Below are 24015 nucleotides of genomic sequence, written 5' to 3'. Positions count from 1 at the left end.
TTTGTAGTTTTTTTTTTAATGTTTTTGGACTATACTTTTATGTTGTCATTTAGACTTGTTTTATAGCATTCTCATTTTTCCAGCTACAGTTTGCAGGATGCATTTGGATCTTTCTGCTAAAGTGATGTCATCTCTGTTTGATTTTAGTTGCTAGTCTCTTTTCAGTATTTTACCATTTGCTGTAGTAACTCCTAGGTGACTACAAATTTTATATTATTTTCCTGTGTTTGCCTCCGTTTGCCAGGAGCAGCCTGTGGAGGAATCTGTGGTCAAGGCAGGGTTAAGCTGGATCCAGGATGATGCTGAGAGGGCAAATTGTGCTGTTCGTTTTAGTTTCCTTGTCCTGTACTGCTCAAGAAGGTAGAGGAGGATATGGGATGAATATGTTTTCCATCCAAACATCACAGCCGGATCCCTGCTATGATGAGAACAGGAACCCAAGGAGGTGTATTCCTGACTTTGTCAACTCAGCTTTTGGGAAAGAAGTGAAAGTATCAAGTAGTTGTGGAAAGAACCCAGCAAGATATTGTGTGGTGACAGTGAAAGGGGAAGATAGATTCCCGAACTGTCACATCTGCAATGCCTCGGACCCTAAAAGAGCTCATCCTCCATCCTTTTTAACTGATCTCAACAACCCCCACAACCTAACCTGCTGGCAGTCAGAGAACTATATTCAGTACCCTCAAAATGTCACCCTAACTCTTTCCCTAGGGAAGAAGTTCGAGGTGACTTATGTGAGTCTCCAGTTCTGTTCCCCAAGACCAGAATCAATGGCCATCTTCAAGTCTATGGACTATGGCAAGTCTTGGGTACCATTTCAGTTCTACTCAACCCAGTGTAGAAAGATGTATAGCAAGCCGAATAAGGCAGTAATCACTAAGCAGAATGAGCAGGAAGCTATCTGCACAGACTCTCACACTGACATGCACCCTCTCTCTGGTGGTTTGATAGCCTTCAGCACCTTGGATGGTAGACCATCTGCTCATGACTTTGACAACTCACCTGTCCTCCAGGACTGGGTGACAGCCACGGACATCAAGGTAGTCTTCAGCCGTCTCCATACTTTTGGGGACGAAAATGAGGATGACTCAGAATTGGCCAGAGACTCTTACTTTTATGCAGTTTCCGACCTTCAGGTTGGGGGTCGGTGCAAATGCAACGGTCATGCTTCTAGGTGTGTTAAGGACAGAGATGACAACCTAGTGTGTGACTGCAAGCACAACACTGCTGGACCTGAATGTGACCGCTGTAAACCTTTCCACTATGACAGACCTTGGCAACGAGCAACAGCAAGAGAAGCCAATGAGTGTGTGGGTAAGTAGGCGCATCTTTCAATTCACACTGTTGTTTTGGAGGCAAACATTCAAATGATTAGAGGTGTTAAAAGGAAGTGCACACCGTTTTGTCAATTCTGTGTTATCTATACACTCACAACTGTGGTGCACTTCACTTTTGTCTCCCTCCTTATATAGGGGAATTCCTGAAGGCTATAGTAACATTTCCAATCTTTTTGGCTTTTACCAAATCTTTGCCAATTTCCACTGGTCGAGATTTTTGTATATATTAATAATTATATGTTTTTGTCTGTGGTGTATCAACTACAGCCCTGAGCAATTTAACATATGACGAGTAACTAATATTTGCTTTTAATCTTTTTAAGGCAACCGGAGGGCAAATAAACATGTCAGTATCATGTGAAGTTTTAAGTAGTAAAGCTAATTATTCTATGAATAAATTAGTGGCTCCTTACTTATCTTTATAAAAATGGAATACACTTAATCAATTGGCCAGTGCTGTCTTGTTGAATATGCATGCCTGCAATTGTCATACTGATTCTGAATTTTTTTCCCCAAACCACATTTAAAACTTAAAATAGTGTAGATAGCTAAAACTGACTTTTATTTCTGTTATTAAGTAATGAATGAGTCCATGGAGAAAGTTGAAGTGTTACCTACCAATGTAATAAAATATAGCCTAACACAACTTTTCTCTTATCTATAGATTCTTATTCTAGAAAACCTTATTTCGCATTGTTAGAATCTTTAATTTCATTTAATGCAGCAAGAGAATTCAGAATTGTTGTCAGGTTTCAGGAGCATAGCTGTAAACTGTATACACAACTGACACATACCTATTTCCAAAATTGTCATACAGTAAGAAGTGAAAGGTCTGTAATAGATGGAATCTGGAACTCCCCCCGGTAACTAAGTGATTATTGGAATCGCTTTAACCAAAATATTGTAAAACACAGACAAAAAAAAAGCACTAAGGATACAGTTTAAATTCTCTTTTCCAGTCACCATGAGGAGCACTGCTACACAATATCATTAAGAAAACAGGGATAATTTTTACAGATATTTCAGTATATTTAGTCATGGTGCTACTAGATACAGACAATTAACACTTATTTGCCAAACACTCTGCAGACTAATTGCCTAATTAGGTATAAGGTACATAATGAGAAAGTTTAGCAGAAAATCAGGCATCCACTGACTCTACTTTACTATAAATCAAATTTTGAATTGACCATTGTGCCAGCCACTAATATTACTCCACTAAATGCTATTTTAAATAACTTAATGAAAACCTAGACAATCATTCTATGTGTTCATCTTGTATTAATTTTCAATTATTCCTATGTACAAAGGATTCTTGTATAGGAGAAGCCCCTCAAAATAAGGGCAATATATCAACTTTAGTGCTGAATGTATTTATTTTTTTATGTAAATATGAAAATAATGGAATGCAGATCTGTCAAGTTAATTTAACCTAAAACAAAGATCTCCCCAATGTTGGCAGAGGCTAGTAATGAGAGAGGAGGATGATGCAAACCACATGTCTATTTAATGCAATTAATTATCTTTGATTGTAAAGTTATTAATAGGTTAGTATATAATAAAGATACATATTGCTGTAGGCTTATTCTAATTTGCTTTGTAATAGCAAATATATAAACTGTAATAATTGCATTATCCGCATTTTTACAATTGTTGGACAAAAGAATGTGCGAACGGTACTTGTTGGCCTTCTGCTTTTCCCATTACACAAATGCGGTGTCTTCAATTTTACAGATTGTTTAACATATTTGCTTGATTGGTTTGATACTTTCATTTATTGAATGTTTTTAGACATTTTGTTTTCTTTCAAAGTTTCCAGTTTTCTGTGGCATATTTTTTTAAAATATTTTATAAATCCACGATCAGATGAGCAGGTCCATATGTCCCAATACTCCTGGCATTTCAGACATTCATAAGAAACTGTTAATAAATAAATAAAATTCAATTATTTATATAAACTCTCAATTTAACTATAGATACTTAGTAATAGTTCTAGTTGTTAAACAATGCTCCAAGATGTCTACAAATTAATGTTCAAAGACAAGAACCCTAAAATATATCTATAGGATTGAACTGTGAAAACTTTCCCCACACAATCACTGTGGTGTGTGAACTAGATGAATAGTTTTTATAAAGTTATTTGTATAAATGGCAAGAAAAAAGATCTGGGTGAAGCCAATGAGCTTGATTTCACAATTCTAGTGGTTTTTGTTTGGTATTTGTTTTACATGAATGTCATTTCCATTTTCAGCTTAAAAACTAATATAGCTCTGTCCATGTTACCGAGCCATTTGTATGCAGAAACGCCAACAAAGTTTAAGAGCTTTATTTGGGGGAAAAACTGTCCAACTCTCTGCATGACAAACAGATGGGTTTTAGACTTAGTATCGTTTTGTTTAAAGTCAGGGTGAAGTTGATCATAGAACAAAGTATCATCAAAACACCAGCAGATCAATTCATATGTACAAAAAATGTGAAAATTAATTTCTTTCAACAAATAAAATAGTAGGTATTAGTGTAGTACAGCTTGTATGTATTGCGATGACATTATAGGGGAAATGTAAGTACATAAAAGTTTATGAAAGTATTTTGCTGCTGTCACACCGGCCGTTAGATTTTACATTGTCCATAAAATATTTATAGTAAATGGTTATTCTAAAATTCAGATTAAATAGTTAAGTGTTTATAGCTGTGTCACCAATTTTTTAACTGCGAAACATAAAATGTGATGTCTGCGAGCACTGATTTAGTATTAGTTTTTTTTATAATAGCATAGACTGTGACCACAGATTATGCTTGTAGCGCTCTGTCTGCTTTGGTGAAATAAACCTCAGTTTGACCTCCTGATACATTTTTTACATTTTCTGAATTTGGCCCATCTATTTTCAATTACATTTTACTTATTTCATCAATAGGGAACATCCATAAAAAAATACTTTTTGTCTAAAAGATAATAACTGCTTTCTAAATCATTTTGTTATAATTAACAACCCCCCTCTCTCCACTTACACCTGTTCTACTATTGGTGACTATACCCTGGATTGTTTCCCATCACAAGCCGCATCTCCGCTCCCAACATCTCCGGTTTGTTTTTGTCCTGGTAACATCCTACTTTTTTTTTTACTTATTAACATTTTTATTATTATAATTATTGACTCAAGTCAACATTACCATGTTGTTATGCAGCATTCCATAATAATCTGCATCAGTGTACACAGATCATTCTTATGTTAGCGGTTTGATGTGAGGTTTGTAGCTGATTGCTGCAGCTTGATTGAACTGGCCTTAAATTAGTTTCTTTTCTCAATCTTATGCCATAGGTCTCACTTTCCAATTCTCCGGGCTGTTATCTCATGATTCATAGGAATACCAGGAGAAGGAAGTTAAAGGGGAAATAATAATAATTACGAGAAATGTTATACTTTAAAGAGAAATGAAACTTGGTTTTGTTGTAATTCATTTTCTTGTACAGGGTCAGTGGTAGTAGTAGGATGGTATATTCTGCTGTATCATACCATTTAAGTAGTGGTTTATAGACCTCTTTTTTTGTATTAGAAATCATTTAGGTGCTGGTGAATTGAAATTTCTTAAGGTTTCTGAATTATCTATGTTGAAAAGCCTTATTTCTTTCTATATATGTATCTGCTTGTAATACAGGTAATGGGGACAGTCATTATGCATACTTTGATCAGGCAAAATGATGAATTGTCCATAGACACTTATAGAACAGTGCCACTTAGTGGACAGATTATTAAGAAGAATAAAAAACATACAGTACATCTACTATCAACAATATTTTTTTTAAACAAAGTGTCTGTCAGGTCTGGTAGCCTTATTACTTTAGTCCCCATAAAAAGATGTGCAGAAGAACTGTTGTCTTTGGATCAGTAATATAGCCTCTAGTTCTCAGTCTGTATGCACTGTAATATGCTAGCTATGCAAGTTCTCTATTAGAATAGTTCTCCTCACATTTCTTCCAAAGTCTCATGGTGACTCCTCTGCCAAATCTCCACACAGTATGCAGGTGAGATTTACTTCTAGTTATGACTTTTATACTCTGCGCCCATTTTGGAGGAAAGCAAAGTCTCTGCAGTGTGATGGCATGATGCACACATTTCTATATATTCCTGTGCACCTCTATGGGGTGTGAAGAAAAATCAGCTATGTTACTGGTTGCAAACTGGGAAGCACTTTATGACCATCTCTCTGTAGTTACAAATGAGAACCTGGTGGTAGCTCTTCCTCTGACCACATATCTCATGCAGTAATGTCATTTAGTTAAAATTAGTTTGGTATTTTAGGAGGATTTTCATTTTCAAGTGTCTTTAGTTTATTGGCCTGTATATAAATGACACTGCCTAAAGACAGTGCTTTAGCTTTTTTTTCCCATCATCTTGGCTATGAGACAGATTTGCTACAACTGTATCCAATGTACAGAACATAGTTAATGGGTAGTTGCTAGATCCAAGTTGGAGAAAAGACCTTTCACGCCCAGGGGGAGGAACACTATTCATGCCGCCACCTATTGCCTTTAGTAACCAAAAGCACGGCGAGTGAAGTGTTCCCATTAGGGTCCATTTGGGCTCCCATGTTCGGACCTTGCTCCTCCCCTTGTGACATCAGAGGACCTTTCTCCAACTAGGATCTATACCTAACCATAGTTAATGTGGGTCTTATACAAGGCCAATGGAAATAAACAAACAGTCTTTGGTTAAAAGCACAGAAGGAATACCAAGAGATAAAGCTACCGTATATACCCGAGTATAAGTCGACCCGAATATAAACCGAGGGACCTAATTTTACAACAAAAAAAAACTGGGAAAACGAATTGACTCAAGTGGGACCCTCACTCGAGTATAAGCCGAGGGGGGCTTTTTCAGCATAAAAAATGTTCTGGAAAAAGTAGGCTTATGGGGCCCACAAATGGGGAGATATGCTGAGCGTTCTGAGCGATGCTAGATCCCTCAGAACACTCAGCAAGATACTGTAGCTATGTGCGATCTGTCAGAGCCAGTGTTCTCCGGTGAGAACACTGGCCCTGCCTCTGGCGATTACTAAATGTATCCAGTGTGCTGGATATTAATCGCGGGCAAAAGCCAGCTATCGCTATAGCCCCTACACACAGAGCCATGTAGGGGAATTTTCTAAGCGACCTAGTGAGATCGCTTACAAAATGCCCTGAAATCGCCACATATTGGGGCCCACACACAGGGAGATTTGTTTAAGAGTTCTGAGCGATACCAGATTGCTAAGATCGCTCAGCACACAGCGATGTGTCAGTGTTGTGTGCTGAGCGATCTGTCAGGGCCAGTGTTCTCTGGTGACTGGCCAATTAATTTGATTGGATAATAAATGCCGGGCGATGTACAGGCATTTTCTAAGCAATCTAGTGAGAACGCTTAGAACAGTGGTTCTCAACCTCGGTCCACATTTTCCAGGTATCCACACAGAATCGCAAGTGAAATAATTAGCTCTACCTGTGATCTTTTAAAATATGTCAGTGAATAATGAGTGCACCTGTGCATCTGCCGGGTGACCTGGAAAAGGTGCACTGTTGGGGGTACTTGAGGACTAAAGTTGAGAACCACTGGCTTAGAAAAGGCCCTGCAATGGGCCCATGTGTAGAGTTGAAGGCAGGTGCAAACAAATAAATCAAAATGGTCACAAGATGGATAATTCCTTTTAGGATGTGTTGTGTTTATGTGAACTGGTGGGGTATACATAGATAATGTGGAGATACCCTCTTAGTAGGGCTTTAAGAAAAAAGAATCCCCTTCCAATATAGGAACCAAGTGCTGTGAACATTTCTCTGGAGTAGCACTGTAGATAATTTGCATATATAATAGTTATACATGTATTGGGTGGTTTTACCTATTTTTTACTATTTTGACTGTTTCTGCAATTTGTAGTTTTAGGAGATAGTACCATAGCAGCTGCTATAATATACAGTGAAAGTCTCAGCTGGTGTATGAGTTGTTTTAGTTAACGTGGCAACTATGATCTGGCAACCATTTGTTGTAACCACATGCTCAATCTTTAGCTTCTTGCTCTGTACTGAAGGATTTGATCCATGTCGTTGTACCTCATAATATCTTTATAATCTACAGAGTTTATTGAGTCTTCACAATATACTGTGCAATTAATTATCAAAGGCAATGACCGGATTGGATACACTTATAATGTAGGAGCCGGACTGGAGGCAAAGCCTGGGGGTAGGCTCCCCTGACAGGGTTTGTAGGGAGCTGACTAGCTGGACAGTCATAGAAGGGGTGTCTAAGGAGAGGGTCATAGGGGGAGGGGCTTAACGGGGTGTAGTAAGGGTATATAAGCAGGATGCAGGCAGGAAATAGGGGTCACTGGGAGATTTTTCTGAACAGCTAAGCAGCACTGCATCTCCCATGGCTTCCCCAAACGCTGATGCTGAGGTATCTGCAGCGCTGGCTGCCCTCAGGGAGGCAGCAGGCACCAGAGGGACAGAGTGGCTGCAGCAGCAGATGTCAGGTCTGCTGGGGGGACTGGGAGCAGCAACGCAGGAGGCTGCTCCAGCGGGCGCACGGCCTCGGAGGTCCAGGCCTCCGGAGCGCTTCAGCCCATCTGTGTCCCCCAGGGTTCAGCGCCGTTCTAGGAGCCCCGTCAGGGACCCTCCAGGCCAGGCTGCGGGCCGGGCACCTTCCGCCCGCAGGACCAGGTCTGGGAGGAATCCAACATGCAGGCGGAACCCTCCGCGCGGGGGGAACCCCCCCCACGTGCAAGAAGATCCGGCTTTGCGTGGGTCTGGACCTGGAGCGGCGGGGCATGCGGGGCATGCTGCTGCCCAGCACGGGGTGAGTCGTGCCAGGGGGGCAGAAGTACAGGCTGCGGACCGCAGGCCTGGTACATGGAGCGAGAGACGCACAGCTGGCTCCGCCTCCAATGAGGTCACGCCGGCTGGTGCTATACCTGAAGGTGGGGATGACAGGAGAAGAGAGATGGCAGCGTCAGCAGACGATGGAGAGATACCTGGTCCTTCTTCATCTGGGACCCGTCAGGACACTGGACCTGCGGCTGCTGGGTTCACAGCCCCCAGGCAGCCTGGTGAGTCTGTCTCTATGTCTATTAATGCTTTAGCACAAAGTCAGGGGGGGGGAGGGTTAGCCCCCCAGGGGGAAATGAGTAGGGGCTTTACCGAATTTTTGAGTGGTTTTGCAGATTGGCTGGTGGGTTTGCGGCAGGGGGCGGGGCCGTCCCCGGCGGCAGCATGGGCACCGCAGAATTCGGGCACACCAGCTAGCATTAGTGTGCCGGTCAGTAATAGTGTGCCTGTTAGCAGTGGGGTGCTGGTTAGCAGTGGGGTGCCGGTTAGCAGTGGGGTGCCGGGGAGCAGCGTGGTGCTGGTATCCGGCGGGGAGCAAAGCAGCAGCAGGGCAGGGGCTGAAGGGGGCAGTGTGGTGACGCAGGATGAGAGTGGGAGGCTTAGTGACACTGCGAAAGGGGAGGTGTATGTATGTTTTGAGGGGCCATTGGGGGCCCACCTGAAGCAGGAGGTGAGGGAGAAGATTTGGAAAGGGGAATATGTGGATATATTTTCATTACTACCCTTAGAGCGTTTTAACCTGGATAGGCCCCGCAAGGAGGAGAAAAAGGAGGAGGAGGAACGGCGGCGGTATCGGCTGATACCGCGGTCATTCACAAATTGGTTACAAGCTTTTGCTATTTTAGCTAGTGTGATTGGGGAGAAGGCACCTGACAATTGTTCAGGCTTATTCTGTTACATGGATGCGATAGGAGAGGCATACCGTGTGTACGGGGGCATGGCTTGGCTCAGGTATGATGAGCAGTTTAGGCAGAGGAAGGCGGTTCGCCCCAACATTCGTTGGGATCATAAGGATATTGCTTTATGGTTAAAGGTAACGGCCCCCATAAAAAGTGGGCAGCCCTTTCGTGGGGATGGGGGGGGGCCGAGAGAGGCCACAAGCGGGACGGCCATGCAGAAGGGACTCTGCTTTGCCTTCAACGACGGGTCATGCCGGTTTGGAGCAAAATGCAAATTCAAGCATGAATGTTCATCATGTGGAGGGAACCATGGGGCAAATAAATGCTTCAGAGGGAAGTCCCGAGACAGTAGTTCAAAAGGGGGCGACACCAGTTCGGCTGGAAAGGATGCTGGGTTATCTGCGTAGGTATCCTGACCAGCAGACAGCCGCCTTGTTGGAGGAGGGGTTTAGGGAAGGTTTTAAGATACCTTCTGACGTGCAGGTGTCAGGAAGTTTTAGGAGGAATTTGAAGTCTGCTAGGGAGCATCCTGAAGTGGTGCAGGAAAAACTGTTTAAGGAGGTGCAGCTGGGTCGTATGGCTGGACCGTTTAGGGCGGCACCGTGGCCAGATTTGATAGTCTCTCCGTTGGGGGTGGTGCCAAAAAAGGAGGCGAACAAGTTTCGTCTGATACACCATTTATCCTTCCCAAAAGGGGCGTCGGTCAATGATGGCATTGACCCCGACATCTGCTCGGTGGTTTATACATCCTTTGATGCGGCTGTTAAGTGGGTGAAGCGGTTTGGGAAAGGGGCCATGTTGGCAAAGACTGATATTGAATCGGCATTCCGGTTGCTGCCTGTTCATCCAACCAGTTTGCGGTTGTTGGGATGTTGTTGGGATGGGGAGTTTTTTGTTGATCGTTGTTTACCGATGGGGTGCTCCTTGTCGTGTGCTTATTTTGAGGCCTTTAGTTCCTTTTTGGAGTGGGTGGTTAAGGATGTCTCTGGGTGTAGTTCAGTTATTCATTACCTAGATGATTTCTTATGTATTGGTCCCGGGGGGACCGGTGTGTGTGATTTATTGTTGAGGACTGTTGAAAGGGTGTCGGCAGACTTTGGGGTCCCGCTTGCTCCGGGAAAGACGGAGGGCCCTGCGACTGTGATCAGTTTTTTGGGTATTGTCATTGATACTGTGAATATGGAGTGTCGCTTGCCTGAAGAAAAATTACTGGGTTTGAAGGCCGAGGTAGGGAGGGCGTTGCTGTTGAAGAAAATCAGATTGAGGGAATTACAGTCCTTGCTGGGTAAGTTGAATTTTGCGTGTCGCATTATGCCGATGGGCCGCATTTTCAGCAGGAGGCTGGCAGCAGCGACAGCAGGGGTGGTTCTTCCTCATCATTTTGTCAGATTAGGTAGTGAGTTGAAAGGGGACTTGCGGGTGTGGGCATCTTTTCTGGAAACCTTTAATGGCAGGGCTTTGTGGATGTCAGACACTTGCGTGGCCACAGAGATAGACCTTTTTACAGACGCCGCTGGGAGTGGCGGTTTTGGGGCTTATTGCCAGGGACATTGGTGTGTGGGCCGGTGGCCGGAGTCTTGGGTGCAGAGAGGCTTGGTTAAAAATTTAGCATTGTTGGAATTGTTTCCTATTTTGATTGCTGTGGTTGTTTGGGGTGAGCTGTTCCGCGATAGGAAGATTTGTTTTTACTGCGATAATTTGGGGGTGGTCATGGCTATTAATCAATTGTCGGCATCTTCACCGCCGGTGGTTACTATTTTGCAGCAGTTGGTATTGGAATGTCTGGCTTTGAATTTGTGGGTTGTGACTAGGCACGTTCCCGGTGTCTCTAACGGCATTGCGGATTCTTTATCTCGTTCACAGTGGGAACGATTCCGGGAGTTGGCACCAGAGGCGGACAGGGAGGGGACCGGGTTCCCGAGTCGGCTCTGGGCTCTGCTGGACGGGTAGTCGATCAGCTCATCAGGGAATCCTTGGCCCCAAATACATGGTCGGCATACAATCAGGAATGGCGGAGCTGGTTAGAATGGCGTGAGGTAGTAGGTTTGAAGGAGGATGATGACGAGTTGGCTGTCTTGCTATACATAGGCCATTGTAAGGAGATTGGTTGGTCAGTGGCAAAGATCATGCGCTGTATGGCGGGCTTAGCTTTTGGGTTTCGTGCAGGTGGGAGGCCTGATGTCACAAAGAATTTCCTGATTGCGCAGGCTTTAAAAGGCTGGAGAAAAGGCCATGTAGTACAGGATCAGAGAAGGCCGGTGTCCTTCCAGTTGTTGCAGAATATGGGCAGGAAGTTGGGTGAGGTCTGTAGTTCCAATTTCGAGGAAAGGTTGTTCGGGGTAGCCTTTTCGCTTGCCTTCTTCGGGGCACTGCGGATTGGTGAACTCGTGAGTCCAAGCGTCTCCAGGCCGGGAGGTTTGTTAGGGGAGGATGTGGATTTATATTTGGATAGGGTGGAGCTAGTGGTGAGGAGGTCTAAGACGGATCAATTAGGGAGGGGGAAGAAGGTGGTTCTTTTCTCTGTACTAGGCTCAGATATGTGCCCGGTGGCACGGCTAAGGTTATTTAAGGAAGTCAGAGTGGGCAGAGAAAGTGATCCTTTGCTGATGCATGCGAATGGGTCCTTTTTATCACGGTTCCAGTTCACTAGCGTGTTTAGAGCAGTCCTGCGGACGTTGGGCCTAAAGGGGGAGGAATACGCGGGTCACTCTTTCCGCATCGGGGCCGCAACTGAGGCTGCTAGGTTGGGTTTGGGAGATGAGCTGATTAAGCGCATTGGGCGATGGGAATCGTCTCGTTTTCATTCATATGTTCGTTTAGGGGATTGTTGAGACTGATGGTGTGCTTTCTAATTTTAGGGCATTCCCCATGCCTGATTTGGATTTTAGGACATTCATATGTCTTTTGGGGAGCGTTGCGGGCTGATGTCAGACCGAACGGCTGCCAGCTGGGTTTGGATAGAGAGGAGGCAGTGGTTCGCTGGCTGGAGAAGCGCGGTATGGTATGGAGTGGAGTGTTACAGGAATTTCACCGTTTTGTGCGGCTGGATAGGGCTCCCGACATATTAGTTTTGCACGTGGGAGGGAATGACCTTGGGAGCAGACCATTTAGGGAGTTGATACGGGATATCAAGTTTGATCTCTTACGGTTATGGGCAATGTTTCCAGAGGTGATCACAGTTTGGTCGGATATTGTGCCGCGCCGTTATTGGAGGGATGCAAGGTCGGCTGACAAGATCAATAAGGCACGGATAAAAGTCAACAGGGCAATTGGGCGTTTTATGGCTAGAAACGGCGCGGTGGTGGTGAGGCACAAGGAACTTGAGTCTGGTGCCGGTGCTTTTTGGAGAGGAGACGGTGTGCATTTGAACGCTGTAGGGATCGATGTTTGGTCCTTGGGACTACAGGAAGGAATAGAAACAGCGTTCCGGATGTGGGGGGGTCGCTCGGGGTCAAGGGTTTAACCCCGTGCTTGGTGGCGGAGGGGGGTCCTCGAGGTTAGTGGCATTGAGGCTTAATTATGCGGCGGGGAGGGCCCCATGAGGGGGCTGGACTCCCCTGGGTGAGGCTAATTAATGAGCACTGGGTGTTGACAATTGGTGCCCTCGAGCCAATCGCTATCGGCTGGGGGTAACAACTCCTGGAAGTGCTTAGAGGTGTGGATTGATTTATTGAGGGCCTCGGGGACCACCTTCCATGGGGAATGTTTTTGATTATTGTTAATTTTGTATTGTTTCAATAAAGATGGCTGCTGTGGCCAATTTTATCCAACAAGAGAGTTATGTCATTTGTGGGGGGATAATTGGGCACAGCGATTAGACAATACCCTGTCATGCTGTCTATTCTATTCTATATCTATTATTAAACAAACAACCAGCAAGGCCAATGTGCCTTAATTTGTGGGCATATACTGTAATTCTAGAAGTGGAGTTTTATTTTTGGGTATGCAAGTGATTGTCTATAAATGGGTTAATTCAGCCCAAATCCCTGGAGTTGTCACAGCGGCTGATCAGTTCTAAACATCTCCAAATTTTCTGGCAGCAAGCCACCAAACTTGAGGAGCCAAACATACCTCTGCTAAAATGAGTTCTAGGAAGACGTCTAGTGTGAGATGTCTCACAGGCTGGAAGTACCTGCAAGCTGTAAATCATAGACAAGCGCAGGCCACAGCTCAGGGGGTGACAGCCGTCCAGAGGAGGCTGACATATCTCAGCATGTTGCACATTATGTTTGTCTGTATTGTTACAGTGTGTGTTGGGGAGGCTCTATTACATTGTTCATGTGGGTGGGCTTCATCTGTGGTACAGTCATATGTGTGTAGCGCAGATATCTCATGCAGTTTGGCCCGGTAAATGCATCTCCATATTCCCAGATTGGGATCCGTACATCTTGTAAAAGATTTATCGGAATATTTTAGGCGCACGCAAATTTCTGACTTCAAACACAGGATAGAAGCTAAATACAAGCAGCTGTGGCTAGGGATCATTCTACATAGAAAGTCAGTACTGTGAGCGCCAACACCAGTGACCAATAGATAAAAGCCTGTCATTAGAAAACTGATTATTTTTAATGAGCTGAGGACCTGATTCAGAGGGGATACGGTCATTAGTTCAACAAGCATTGGGTCGACACCATTAAATCAACATGCAGAAAGGTCGACATGGGTCTAGGTAGACAGGCGAGCGCAGCGAGCTGCTACTTTTCGACATTCGGGTAAAAAAAAGTGAAAAACCCCATGTCCACCTTTTGACTGTCAACCTTGCCCATGTAGAACTAATGCTTGTGTCGACCTAATGACCTGTCGACCTAGACCCTTGTTGACCTTTCTGTGTGCCGACCTAATGATGTCAACTCAATGCTTGTTGACCAATACCTTGTAAACCTAATGATCCATACCAGTTCAGAGATGTACACAGATGATGTATCTATATGTATTGCGCTGCACACCACTTGTGGCACCTTATAAATAAAATGAAATAATAAAACTGCTGTCACAACTTAGTGCGCCCCAACTATGAAACTTCTGCAAATGTGAGAGTCGCCGGATCTTTATTGTGACTCCTCAGATTCACCCCTTATTTAGGAAGACACAGACATTGGACGCATACGGATCAATAAGGGAACTACGGAGTATCTCTATGGTCCCAAAGCATGGCCGTCGGTCGCTGCAGCCCCCCCGAACCCTGCCCATCTCCCTGAAGTGGAGAAGGGCAGGATCCAGCCACTGTGACGCGCGTACGTGTGAGACGCTCAGCCTCCCAGTCTAATGGAGTCCCTCTCAGCCAGCGGGGACATTCTGGCGAGCTCCGGCAGAGAATGAGAGGGGCTCCATCTGTAGGATTTGAAGATATGTATATGTGTTTTAGGAAAATAATAATCTTATACACTTTCCTCATTAATCTCTGTCTTTATACATTAAGCAAACAGGAACAGTCACATCATGTGATGTCGCTTATTATGACAACAGGTTGCTGCAAATTCATATTCATATATGCTCATTATACAATATGTGGTTCCAGGATGTTTTCTCCGGGTGTGTTATATGGTCCAGACAGTCCGGATCCCGACAGTCATTAGCCCGACGTCGGGATCCCAACTGCCCGGACTCAGACAGCGGGGCAAGCGCAACAAAGCCCCTTGCGGGCTCGCTACACTCGCCCACGCTGCAGTCACGGTGGCTCGCTATGCTTGCCACCTATCATATTCTCCCTCTATGGGGGTCGTGGACCCCCATGAGAGAGAACAGCCAGTGGCCGTCGGGACCCCGAGTGTCGGGAAACTGTCCGGCACCCATTTTCTCCCCCGGAACTTGATGCAAAGACTGCAATACCTTATGACCTTTTTACAGGGGCAGATTGGCAATAGAAGCCACAGGAAAATTCCCCTGGGGGGCTGACGTGTCTATGGTTCGCCTGTGGCTGGGAGAGGATAGAGGCCGACATACTGGTGGTGTGGGGGTGTGTTAGGGGGTAAATGCTGGCATGTTGGTGAGGGTGTGTTCAGGGGGTAGAAAGTAGCAGGGTAGCGATGTGAGTGTGTGAGGGGGACAATTTTTGGATATTTTTCCAGGGCCACTTTAAATTCCCAGTCCACCCATGACACCAGGAAAGGGCATTGTATTGCACACACAACTGCAGGAAAAAACACAAGAGAGGCTGCAACTGTGTCCAACTCAGAATCAGGCCCTATAAGGAGGGATCACAGACCTTCAATAGGCCCCACCCATTGACAGACCCCCACCTCCATGAGTGGCTACTTAAGGAAATGTCACAATTTTCTTGTTTCCCATGTTGTTGCCAATCACCCTGCCTGTTTAGTTAGAGGAGCTGTGGTTACATTTTAGTTTGGGTAGATTTAGATTTTAGTCTCTGTAAAATGTCAAGATATCTTGAGTGGAAAGATGCCGGGTGTGTGCTTTTGTGATCCACCGCTTCTTCCATATGGTGCAAATACTGCCAGTCCCCTCCCTGTCCATGCACCCAAATAGCATGTCAATCATGGCGGTGCTTAGGGGCACTGCAGGTGATCTCGTAGAACAAGATCTGCACATGCGCTTACTGCATCTGCGCCAATCTGACACCATCAGAGATGTGCGTGAACCATTGGATTTGTCTATATATCAGAATTAAGCTGACAGTGTATCCGGTAGATGGATTTGAATGCTAGTGACTGAAAGAGGAAAAGGGTAGGTGAACTGATGAACTGTGATATAAGGAGAAGGTGTTCTGTCCTTGCACATCATCAGGATGACATTTAACATGTTGTGCCTTGGAGATATTCTCATCATACAGTATCTCGCCCCCGCACACAACAGAGGTGGTTTTACCCATCACTTCATAGATTCACTAACACACTGGGCAGCTTAGTCATATTTCTGCCCTTTACTACGATGAAATGGTATGGCATTATGGGTCATGGCACAGACAAAGATTTATTGTCACATTACAGAACTGTAATGTATTGTACGGATATGTCTGTGCCAAACTCTAACTTTGTTTTCACTTTGTATTTGATTAAACATTAACAGATTGTCAATGTTGATTAATAATGTCCTACTGGGTTCCATAATGTTGGACAGTAGATAATACAGTGCATAAATAAAACAGGGACATATACGTTACACAAATAAATGCAATGTGAGGTAACTTATTATGTAGTGGTAAAAGGACCAAGCTGAAATTAGTAAGTTCTTGTACTTTTAGGAAAGCTACACTCCACACGTATAGAGTTTTATTGTTCTAAAATTCACTTATACCCTTCCAATGTCCATCTTTCTGCCTTTATTGAAGTCATTTAATTTCCTCAAAACACAAGGGTCTGCAGGGTGGTGTAACGGCAGGAGTGAAGAGGGCCGCAGGATTATAAGTTCTACTGAGCATGAAAAGGATACACAGTAGGCAAAGGTCCTATCGGCTTGTACAATGGGATGCCACCAAATTTTAGCTAGGCATGCTCGATAAAATCATGTTATTTTAAGGGGGAAATAAATTTACAGCAACTGTGAAGCTGCTTTCTCATTGCTAGCACCACAGCTCTCGATTATTGCCCCCATTGAAGCTCTTTCATTGTCTCCTTCATGGCTATCTCATTGCCCCTTTTATGTCTCTCACTGCCCCCTCCATAGCTCTTTTTCACTGTCCTCTTCATGGGACTCCTACTGCCCCTTGAAGGATTTATCTCACTGCCTCTTGTATATCTCTCTTGTTGCCCATTCCAAAGCTCTAATTGCTCCCTCCATGGGTTTCACTGACTACACCATAGCTCTCACATTGCCCCATTAAAAACAACTTTTAGGGGGGTATATAATCCCCTGCTACTATTTCCGACGGGGGAAATAGCGGCAGGCGCCTATTCAATGCTGTTTTTTTCTGACAGCATTGAACAGGCATCTCGGCAAAACAAGCCCGACTTTAAAAGCAGTCGGGCTCGTTTTGCCGAGAACGATCGTGAATTGTCGAGCTCACAGTCCGGATCTCGATGATCCACAACCATTTTTCACGGCAACGCCCCATTTTCGGCACTTGGTAGATGGGGCATTGAATCCCGCCTGCCGAGATGCAGTCTGGCTGGCCCAACAGTTGTGGCCTGGGATTGAATACTGCCCTTAGTTGTGTGAGGCCTCCGCTGTAGTCACCCCTCTGATTCCCCAGCCCCAAAACACACACACAAAGATTAGTGGATTAACAATATGATGCCAAAACGTTTGTGGCCATCATGTTGGTGCATGGAGTATTTATACATTTTACTAACATCCCCGGCATTTCATATTGACAGTTTTTGAGGGAGGACACCCCAACAAATACCCAAATGAGCAGGAATATTGGGGGATAATAATCTCACTCTTCTAGCACCAGAACCCCATTGGGACAAGGGTTACTCTCTGTATTCAAATAGTAACCTCTATTTAAAAACTATCCTCTCTTTCACTGGTACAGGTTGAGTATCCCGTATCCGAGTATCCGTTATCCGAATTATTCCGAAAACCATACATTCCAGAAAGTGAAAAAAAAATATTTTTTTTGCTAAAAACTCACTGGGGACATTTGTAACAGCATCACTGGTGACATGATATGTAACTGGCACTATATATGTGCAAGAAAATGATTGCTTGGCCTTCAAATTCAATATCTGAGATAGTACACACATTTTGTTTCATGTTTTGAAACCTTGTTTTTTGAACAAATAAAATATATTTGTGCATATTTTATGTGGTAATAAAATATATTTGTGTGTATTTTATGTGTTTATACAGCATACATGCAAGATACTTCAAAATACATAATTGAAATATTAAAATATTCCGAAATACGGAATAATCCGTTATCCAAAATTCTCCTGGTCCCGAGCATTTTGGATACGGGATACTCAACCTGTAGTCTATAATTAGATAATTTCATCCTCCTCCTCTTCAGGTCATTTTTATGGATTTGCAGTCAGTATTTCACAGTACAATCACAATGCAGACACTCTAATGTTGAATGGTTCTTAACCCTTTGAGAAATGCCGGCGTCGCTCACATTTGTTATATAAATTAAAATAAAAATGTTTTGTAAAAAAGATTATATTTCCTATATAAGGTAAATATTACAGGTCATTATGATGCATAAAAAATGTTTGCTTGGCAATTTTCACTCCTATTTTGACCCTTGGCAGTCAAAGGGTTAATGTTGACAACTTTGTTCACAATGTCAGCATGTTCATAATGTCAACATTCAAAATGCTAAGTTGCTAACATGTTCATATTGTCAACATGTTCATATTGTCAACATTCTGCATGTCTGCATTCGGTTTGGGTGTAGGATGTAGCCAGAGTTAGCTATTATTGTCTACAATGTTACCTAACTGTTGGCTTTCAGACTGTGTCAACATTCTTGGCATGTCGACATTAAGGTAGACTAACTCATAACCCACACCGCATGAAATCATCTGTCTTCACTGACAGTATCTGTTCTTCATTGAAGTAACTATAGCCCTGCAGCCCCTGCGGTGGCGGGGAGGCGCTGAGAAGGTATGGGCGCCTGGGGGCTGCGGGGCTATAGTTACCTGCTGCCGTCTACCCCTGCAGCCGGACAGTACCCCGCGCCCTCCCCGTGCACAGTACCTCCTGCTGCGGCCGGCACTTCTGTCAGGTCCTGGCTCCTGCAGCATATAAAAAGTGACTCTCAGAAAATGGCTGCCCCCATACAGCAGACCGTTTTTAAGGTTGCTAGAGGAGGCCGCCGCCTACTCTAGCATCCTCAAAAATGTCTGCTTTATGGGGCAGCCATTTTCTGAGAGTCACTTTTTATATGCTGCAGTATGACGTATGGCCATTTTCATCACACAAAATAAATGTAATTCTGAGCTATTCCTGACCTGGGGGCCCTTGAGAGGTCCTAATCTTTTTTTTATGGGAAACACTGTTACATTTCCTTGTGCCATTCTTGGCACACTGCAGCAATATAATAAAATGTTACATACAGCCAAAAGAGCCACCTTTGATAAACGGGTATGGTTCACCATGCTTTGGGCACGGTGCAACGCTACTCTTGGCACACTATTTTATTGTCACACCACGTCCTAGTGAATGGTAGGGCATGAAATACCGCCTGTCTGCAAATGTTGGCTCAAAAAATGTCGACCTTTTGATTGTCAACATTCCCCATGTCGAGCTAATGCTTGTGTCGACCTAACCCCAATGTGGACCTTCAGTCATGTTGACCTAGGAGTGTCGACCTAATGCTTGTCCACCTAGTGACTGTGGGCCTTATTCTAGTTCACTCTTTCTGACAAAATCCTTCTTAGATGGACAAAACCATGTGCACTGCAGGGGGGCAGATTTAAAATGTGCAGAGAGAATTAGATTTGGGTGAGTTATTTTGTTTCTGTGCAGGGTAAATACTGACTGCTTTATTTGTACACTGCAATATAGATCTCACTTTGAAGTAAAACCCCACCCAAATCTAATTCTCTCTCTGCACAAGTAACATCTGCCCCACCTGCAGTGCACATGGTTTTGTCCATCTAAGAAGGATTTTGACAGAAAGAGTGAACTAGAATAAGGCCCTGTATCCCTGATAGGGTAAGACAATTCCCACTTCCCACACCCTGCAAATAGTAAGAGCATTTATGGTGCTAAAAACAACATTATTTTAGGATCTTTTTTTTTTTTGATTGCTTGAATGTTCTTATGGGCAGAAGGTTACATTTTGGTGTGGAGTTCATATTGTTTTTGCACACAGCCCATCCTACATATTGTTTTGTTCTCTGCACATCAAGGAATGCTTCTATTTATCTTTTTGTTCCTCAGGCTCATTTGTGGAGGGATGCCATAATGAATTTCCTGTTGGACGATGCCAGAATGGTCCTTTTGCTTTGATAGCGGATGATCCTGTGCTTTTGTTTGCTAAATGCAGGGCCTGTGTAAAGCTGGCCATACACTTATTGTATTTGGGCACTTTTAATCCGATTCCAAAGTATCAGGATGAAAAATCAGGCAAAAAAGTGCCCAAATTGTTTGTGCCTTAACTCCGATTACGATCTGATGCATGGTCCTGTGTGTATTGGATTGGATCCGAAGATAGCAAGTACTCATAAGATTTGTCAGATCCAGCAGGATTTGGCAATACTTGCTGGAGTAGCATATGATACCATAGGTGCCGATTTATGTTTTTGCTGGTGGGTGCTCAAGCCAAAAATATAGGGGAGTGGCTTCATGGGAAAGGGGCGTGGCCACAAAATAATACTGATTTATATTACGCAGCACAGTTGTCTCCAATATTCAAATTATGGCAACAGTGCCACATACATAAATGCCCCCACAGTGCCAAATACATAAATCCCCCCACAGTGTCAAATACATAAATGCCCACACAGTACCTGTGCCAGCAACGAGGAAGGGGGAGTGCAGTGGGACACGGGCAAGTGGGCCGCTGCTAAGCGGGTGGCTGCTCATCAATTTCCGTTGGTGGTCGGGCCCTCAAGCACCAACAGATTCGGCACCTATGTATGATACATAGTATGCTAAAGGACTGCATACAATGTATAGCATGCGGTCCAGCAGCCGAAGAACATGGCTGCTCCCCGTGGGGGGGTGCAGTTGCCGAGGTATTCCATCCGAAGCTGCTTGTGTTACCTCGGATAAGTGTATGGACACCTTTAGGCTTTTCGGCAACCTAGTCAAAACTTCAACCTACTGCCCCACCCCAACTCCATATTGTCAATAGCAACTTTCCCCTCTGCCACCTACATTAAGTACAAGGATGCCTTCCTCATAGTCATTCTTAATCTTGTGATCATTTTTAATCTTGCGGCAGGAGGAACCCAGTGTGGAAGGAGCTCGCTGTCACCCTGGGTGATGGCGAGCTCCCTCCACGCTGGGTTCCCCCTGCCGCATCTGTTCCTGACAGACTTTTTGGTGCACCATGTCCTCCGTGGAGCGTACGGTGAGAGTCCGCGCTGATCTGCAGTCAGGGCTGCCACTAGAAATTGTGGGGCCCGGTACTGATTTATAGGCCGGGCCCCAGGCCCCCCCCCCCCCTGCTCCTCTGCTGACAGGAGGCTATGCAGGGCCAACCCGACACACACACACACACACCTCCCCCACATACATACATACATACATACATACATACATACACACTGCATACATAAATACAGTATTCTCTCACACACACACACACACGCATTGCACATAGATATCATACACATATACATACAAACACACACACTACATATACATACATACATACATACATACACAGCATACATAACACACACAGACACATAGAATACATTCATACATACATACAGTACACACACTACACACAGCATACAACCACAGAAACACATAACATATAGATATGCTATACGCACAAACACTCACTGTGTACGATGCGGCAGCCGGGGTGTCACCAGATACACAGCTGGTGGGCTCCGGGCGACGGCGTGGCGGCTCCGGGTGAGGCAGCTCCTGGAGCCTCACTGTGTGTCCACATGACAGGAGCCGGGCAGAGGAGGAGGAGGGGCGGTGAGTGCCGGACCAAGCGGCTTCCAGGAGGGGGGGGCGTACAGCTGCTCTATCAGTGAGGGCAGCTCAGTGGGGGTTCAGCGGGCACTGCGGGCAGAATGAATGTCCCGGGGCCCTGGGCTCTTCACTGGCCGCGCCCAGGACAGCTGTGCCCGCAGCACCCCCCTGTCGGCGGCCCTGTCTGCAGTTGCCCCGGATTGTGGTAGGAGGCTTGCCTGGCTTGTAATTTTACATCATGTGGTAACCAGGCCACTGCTGGTTTTATATCGGTACGAGTACTGATTGATTGTACCGGAGATATTTTACATGTTCTATTAAATCACATTGGTTTTACACTATGGAGTGCTCCTCTTGTGTTTAAACAGATTGTCGACTGTTCCCGTGAGTCCTGGGAATTACTTTGGAGTGAGCTGCAGTCCGAACTTGGGACTTTTAGTGTGCAAAGGGTTGAAATATCCTATGCCCGTAACTGGTTTTTGGACTGCCAAATTAGCGCTGATTTGATCCACCTGTACCTTCCTACATATATATATCTAGAGAGAGAGATGATCATCATAATTGACCATTTGTACTGTGAGATTAAAACTTACTCTTTATATAGATACTAATAAGAGAACTGTATTTATCCATTTAGAAACATATGTAGGTATAACATGATCATATGCTTTGCAAAACATATTTTTTTACCTAACATTTTCTACGAATTGCTACATTCCAAGCATGCTCATATTGTTTTCTGTGCTCTTTTAGTTTATCTTTTATTTCGTTTTCATTATTTTTGTAATCTGTTGGTTCTATTTTGTAATACAGACCTGTAGCTGCAGACTTGTTAATCGAACTAAAACATTATAATGTAGGAAACTTAAAACTGCTGTTTGCGATAGTGGTCAAGCTTCGGATTTCATTTTTTTTTTTTTTAAATCATGATCTCTATATTTTGCAATTAACCCCTTTACTGCCTGGGAGGGCACCACCTGCCTTTTGAGAGGTCATAGTGTGACTTGGCACATATGTTTGTGTACAGATCTTTAGCATATGAAAAGGCTTACAAATTCCTTTCTGTATTCTAAATATGGACAATAGGGGAAGAATAATTCCAAAATAGTGTCTACAAAGGTTCTTTTCTTTCTAAGCTTTTGTTTTGTGCTCGCCAGTCTTTTGCTGTTGCCGGGTTGGTTATGTTTATACTTTGAATGCTGTGTTGCCTGTGACGTGGAATTTACACTTTGTTGGCTATGTGGCACTTTAAATAGATTATGGGATTATTATACATTTGTATATTATATCTTGCTAACTGCTTAAAGGACATTTTTATTTTTTTTACCTTCACATTACTAAATATGTTAACTTGCCATTTTTCTAAATTTTTATACAACCTTCAGGAAGCTGTGTTTTCTTTTTTTGGGATATGAAACAGAACTACTATGTGCTTTGTATTGGGCATAGTTGTATTCACAAAGCAGTTGTGTCTTTTATTCCAGGACATATGCGCAGCTCCACCTGATGATATTAGGACACTGGTATAAAGCACGATAGATCATGTCCCAACTAGGTAAATGTTTTTAGTGTACAGTGAGCCCCATTTGTAGTAGACGGGGCTCTTGCACAGCAAAAAGGGGGGACGGCCTAAAATTATATCACACACTATAATGCCCATTGCACATTTTAGCAAACTTTGTAATACCCATTACACATAAAGCATCCCTCCCAACTGTCACGCTTACCACGGGAACGTCCCGATATTCGGGGACGTTCCCGCGTCCCGCCCGGGGCCGCCATTGTCCCGCGGTGGGGGGGACAGTTGGGAGCCCCCCCAGCTTGCCAAGAATAGATGCTGTGTGCATGCGCACAGCGTCTATTCAGTGCCGACGAGCGGCGAAAACGGGGCGTGTCCGGAGTTCGCATCACCCCGTGAGGCCACGCCCCCTTTTCTCGAGTCCGCGCCCCCTTTTCGGGAGCGCGCGGCAAAGCCACGCGAACGTCCCGACCTCCCAACTTCAAAAGTTGGGAGGAATGATAAAGCCACATGCCGTAATGCCAATATACATAAGGTCACACATGACATGATGCCCATTGCATACTATATAACAAACCGTAATGCTCATTACATACTATATAGCAAACCATAATGCCCATTACACACTATATAACAAACCGTAATGTCCATTACATACTATATAACACACCGTAATGCCCATTACACGTCTTACACATAAGTGCCACTTACCTACATGCTCATTGCTGGGAACTTCATGCTCGATGCCAGGGGCTTCATGCTCATTGCCAAGGAGGACTGAAATAGCTTGTTGCCAAGGGGCTACATTTGTTCGTTGCCAAGGGGGACCAAAATTGCTCATTGCCAATGAGGACTTAATTTGCTCATTGCCAATGAGGACTTAATTTGCTCATTGCCAATGAG

At 44.3% G+C, this 24015-nt stretch overlaps 1 protein-coding gene across 5 annotated transcripts in view; it reads left to right on the top strand.

The window, feature by feature from the left end:
* Positions 1 to 24015, top strand: part of NTN1 (netrin 1) — a 202961-nt gene that overhangs the window by 64065 nt on the left and 114881 nt on the right. For all 5 annotated transcript variants that reach the window (XM_083148405.1, XM_083148407.1, XM_083148406.1 and 2 more), the window contains exon 2: positions 245 to 1314. In XM_083148405.1, coding sequence (XP_083004531.1) covers positions 297 to 1314 — 1018 coding nt within the window. In that variant the 5' untranslated portion in view covers positions 245 to 296. The remainder of the gene's footprint in view (positions 1 to 244; positions 1315 to 24015) is intronic.

The sequence above is a fragment of the Crinia signifera genome, chromosome 6 (genome assembly GCF_055691185.1).
Source record: "Crinia signifera chromosome 6, ASM5569118v1, whole genome shotgun sequence".
Lineage (NCBI taxonomy): Eukaryota > Metazoa > Chordata > Amphibia > Anura > Myobatrachidae > Crinia > Crinia signifera.
The sequence above is the reverse complement of the archived record's forward strand: the minus strand, read 5'-3'. Positions and strand labels throughout refer to the sequence as shown.